The sequence below is a fragment of the Triticum dicoccoides genome, unplaced genomic scaffold, assembly GCF_002162155.2.
Source record: "Triticum dicoccoides isolate Atlit2015 ecotype Zavitan unplaced genomic scaffold, WEW_v2.0 scaffold149253, whole genome shotgun sequence".
In the NCBI taxonomy this organism is placed as follows: domain Eukaryota; kingdom Viridiplantae; phylum Streptophyta; class Magnoliopsida; order Poales; family Poaceae; genus Triticum; species Triticum dicoccoides.
The window spans coordinates 1,215-4,870 of NW_021206286.1; the positions used below are offsets into that span (position 1 = coordinate 1,215).

The window sequence follows — 3,656 nt, forward strand, 5'->3', positions numbered from 1 at the left end:
AGGATCTATCATGGTCGGAGAATCGTAAATCTTTATATGCCTATAACACTCTTAAATGAGAAGGATTTCCATAAAAAATTTAAGGTTCCTTCTCACAGGCAAAGTCTGAATGAACGAAAGACTCCATGTGACCTAGCTCAGCAAAGGCCTTCCCTGAATATGTCAATTGGAGGAGCTCATGGAGATGATCAAGTGAAGAACGTCTCCAAGTGAGTGGCCAGCATTCACTTAATTTGCTCTCTATCAATTTGTCCAACCAAAAGAATGTGGACCCTCCAGAATGCATTGAACTTGCATGAGGCGACATGAATAGTATATGTGGCCACCTGGGGCAATGAAAGGAGTCACTAACTGATTAAATAATTATTATGTACGTAAGGATGCTGGCTCCCCGGCTGTCCTATAAATACCCGCAGAACTAACCAGCTAAGATGCACCAAAAGCAAGAGTGTCTTCAAACACAACTGTTAAAACATCTGTCCATTACGGATCAGTCCCACAAATTGCCTTCTATCCTACTTCATACAACACCCTGACCAGCTCATGCAATATGGCTCTTGGTACTCTGGTTATCATGGCCACCATGCTGGTGTATTTTCTCTTGAAAAATAAAAGAGTGCTATTGTCCCAGCAGCAACAGGGGCGACGAGGCAGGCTGCCCCTGGGGCCTGCGGCGCTGCCCATCATCGGTAACATGCATCAGGTGATTCTGAGCAAGCCGGCGGTGTTCCGATGGATCCACGCCCTGCTCAAGGAGATGAACACAGACATCATGTGCCTCCGTCTCGGAGCTACTCATGTCATTGTTGTAGCATGTCCACAGATAGCCTCTGAGGTACTAAGAAAAAATGATGAAGTTTTTGCCTCCCGTCCCACCACCTTCGCCTCAGGCATATTCAGCTTCGGGTACAAGGGCTCCATCTTCTCACCGCACGGAGACCAGTGGAAGAAGATGAGGCGCGTCCTCACTGTTGAGATCCTCGCCTCGTCCATGGAGCGAAAGCTCCACCACCTTCGGAAAGAGGAGTATGACCACCTTGTGAGGTACATTAATAAAACTCACTGCAGCGACATGGCATGTCCAGGCAACATTGTCAACGTCCGTCATGTAACCCAACACTTCGTTGGCAACATGATAAGAAGGCTTGTGTTTGGTAAAAGATACTTCAGTGACCTACCAGCTTCATCCACTAGTGGGCCTGGACATGATGAGGTGGCACATGTTGCCGCTCTCTTCATGGCTCTTAACCATCTCTACAGCTTCTGCATGTCCGACTACTTCCCAGCCCTCGTAGGCCTCGACCTGGATGGCCATGAAAAGGTTTCCAAGGATGCCATGCAAACACTCAACCGGTTGCATGATCCCATTATAGAGGAGCGGATCCGCGAAAGGTCATCCACTCTTGAGAAATGTGGTGAAAAGAAAGAGGCAAGAGACTTTTTGGATGTCCTGGTTCATCTTAAAGATGCAGAGGGACAGCCATTGCTGTCCCTACAAGAAAATAGAGCACAAACAGCGGTTAGTATGTCACCTTAAGCTCAATAGAAAGTTCATTCATTGTTCTTTGAGCCATATTATACATGTATTGACCTTTTCTGTTGCGTTGTACTTATTACTTTATTTATTCTCACATTTATGGATGTAGGAAATGATGTTTGCAGCAGTCGATAACCCATCTAATGCGGTTGAGTGGGCACTCGCTGAGATGATGAACTTGCCAGAGATCATGCAAAAAGCAACCGAGGAACTTGATGTTGTCGTTGGTAAAGATAGACTAGTGCAGGAGTCTGACATTCCTCAGCTAAACTATCTCAAATCGTGCATCCGGGAGGCCTTCCGCTTACACCCATACCATGCTCTTAACATACCCCATGTCGCCATGGCGGACACAACTATTGCTGGATACACCATCCCCAAGGATAGCCACATACTTTTAAGCCGGCTTGGACTTGGCCGCAATCCCAAGATCTGGACTGAACCACTGGAGTTTCAGCCTGAGAGGCATTTGAACACTGCGAATGTACTTCTCACTGATCCAGGCCTACGTTTCATTTCATTTAGCAGTGGGAGGAGGGGTTGTCCTGGGATTTCACTTGGTACCTCTATGACAATGATGTTGTTCGCAAGGATGTTGCAGGGATTCACTTGGACAAAGCCTCCCGGCGTTAAGAGTACCAGTCTCCAAGAACGCAATGCGGGCCTTACACTAGCTGAACCCCTTGTTCTGCAAGCTACACCAAGATTGGCTGCACATCTCTATACGATCCAATTAAATAGATTTAGTGTGCGTGTTCTCATTTATGTTTCAATAAAATGTATCTGGAACTAGTGTATGTTACATGTTTCTGGCCCTACGTTCCGTTCTCTTGTAATGTTATGACACTACATGTGTGCAGGAACAAAGAAGCAATCGGTGATTGCATCACTAATGTAATGTGTGTACTTATCATTATGTAAAAAAAACCTCTGTACTTTCCATTATGGTGTACCATGCAAATAATCCTTGGAATTGCACGAAAGTTTTATGTTTATGTTGTATACATGCCTGGATGTACAATTGTGTGCCCAGCTCTGACTCCATCTTACCATTATGTCATTCATGCATTAATATGTTCTGTATTGCCAAATTGTTGTTCTATGAACTAAGTTTTTTTTACTCTATTAACTAGGGCTCCTTTTGTTGTGAGAAATCTTTTCTTCTGAGATATAAAAGCTCTATATCACTGGGAATATGCCGGTCCGATGTGTGACCCATTCTAGGTAGTGGCTTGGATGAGGCATCCGGCTTTAGATGTTAGGCTTTGGTGCGATGTCTGTTTGGTATTAGGCCCGGACATTCGGCACCCCTTCATCAAGGGATAGGAGTAGCAACAGGCGTTGCCAAGATGGTGGCTTCAGACTTATTGATGTATTATCATGTAAGGTCTTTGGAAATAATTAATAATATGGCTACATGCATTGTCCACATGCAGAGGTCGGGGGTACATCCTCCTTTTCTTAAAAAAAATATCACGATGCATTTGAGTAGAAAGAAGCTTATACATAATGATTAACGAGTCGGGCAGGTTCGCCATCAACGAAAAGGCGAAAAAAGGAAAATGCTCATCCTAATCAGGCTCAAGGCCCAGTTCATTTCCCTTTGAAACAACCAAAATTCTGAATAACTAGACTGCAGTAGATTCTGCTTAATAATCAAGTGAAACAGGTTGTCCAAAGAGATGGCTTGATGCTTGAAAATGATGCGAGAATTCTTATTTTGGACGTAATTTTCTAGTTTTCATATGTTCAATGAATTGTATTTTGCAGGAGCGTGTATTGTCAGGCTAGTGGTTATTCTTGATAATGCTACGAGTAAGTTCTTTTGTTTGGTTTGTACTGTCAGCTTTTCGTTTATTGCTGCAGGTTCTTCATTTCAATAATTTCACTTCATTTCATCAGTGCAACAACAGAGACAGAAAGAAAAAATTATTGCTGAATTACACGGGCAAAGTTGCTATACTAATTACACTTTTCGGCATAGACTGCAAATTAGTCTAAAGAACATAATCGCCGTTATCCGCAGGTGTCTATGGAATCAATTATCTACCTGTGGCATAGATCATATCATACATCGTACAAGTTGGATCCATGCAATGAATTCTATATCTACTATTAC

At 43.5% G+C, this 3,656-nt stretch overlaps 1 protein-coding gene across 1 annotated transcript; it reads left to right on the plus strand.

The window, feature by feature from the left end:
- Window positions 1–550: 550 nt before the first annotated feature.
- Window positions 551–2,345, plus strand: LOC119343975 (tyrosine N-monooxygenase-like). The gene is made up of 2 exons (XM_037614659.1): window positions 551–1,519; window positions 1,647–2,345. The coding sequence occupies exons 1-2, from the start codon at window positions 551–553 to the stop codon at window positions 2,328–2,330; spliced, it is 1,653 nt and encodes a 550-aa protein (XP_037470556.1). The 3' UTR covers window positions 2,331–2,345.
- The last annotated feature ends 1,311 nt before the right edge of the window (window positions 2,346–3,656 follow it).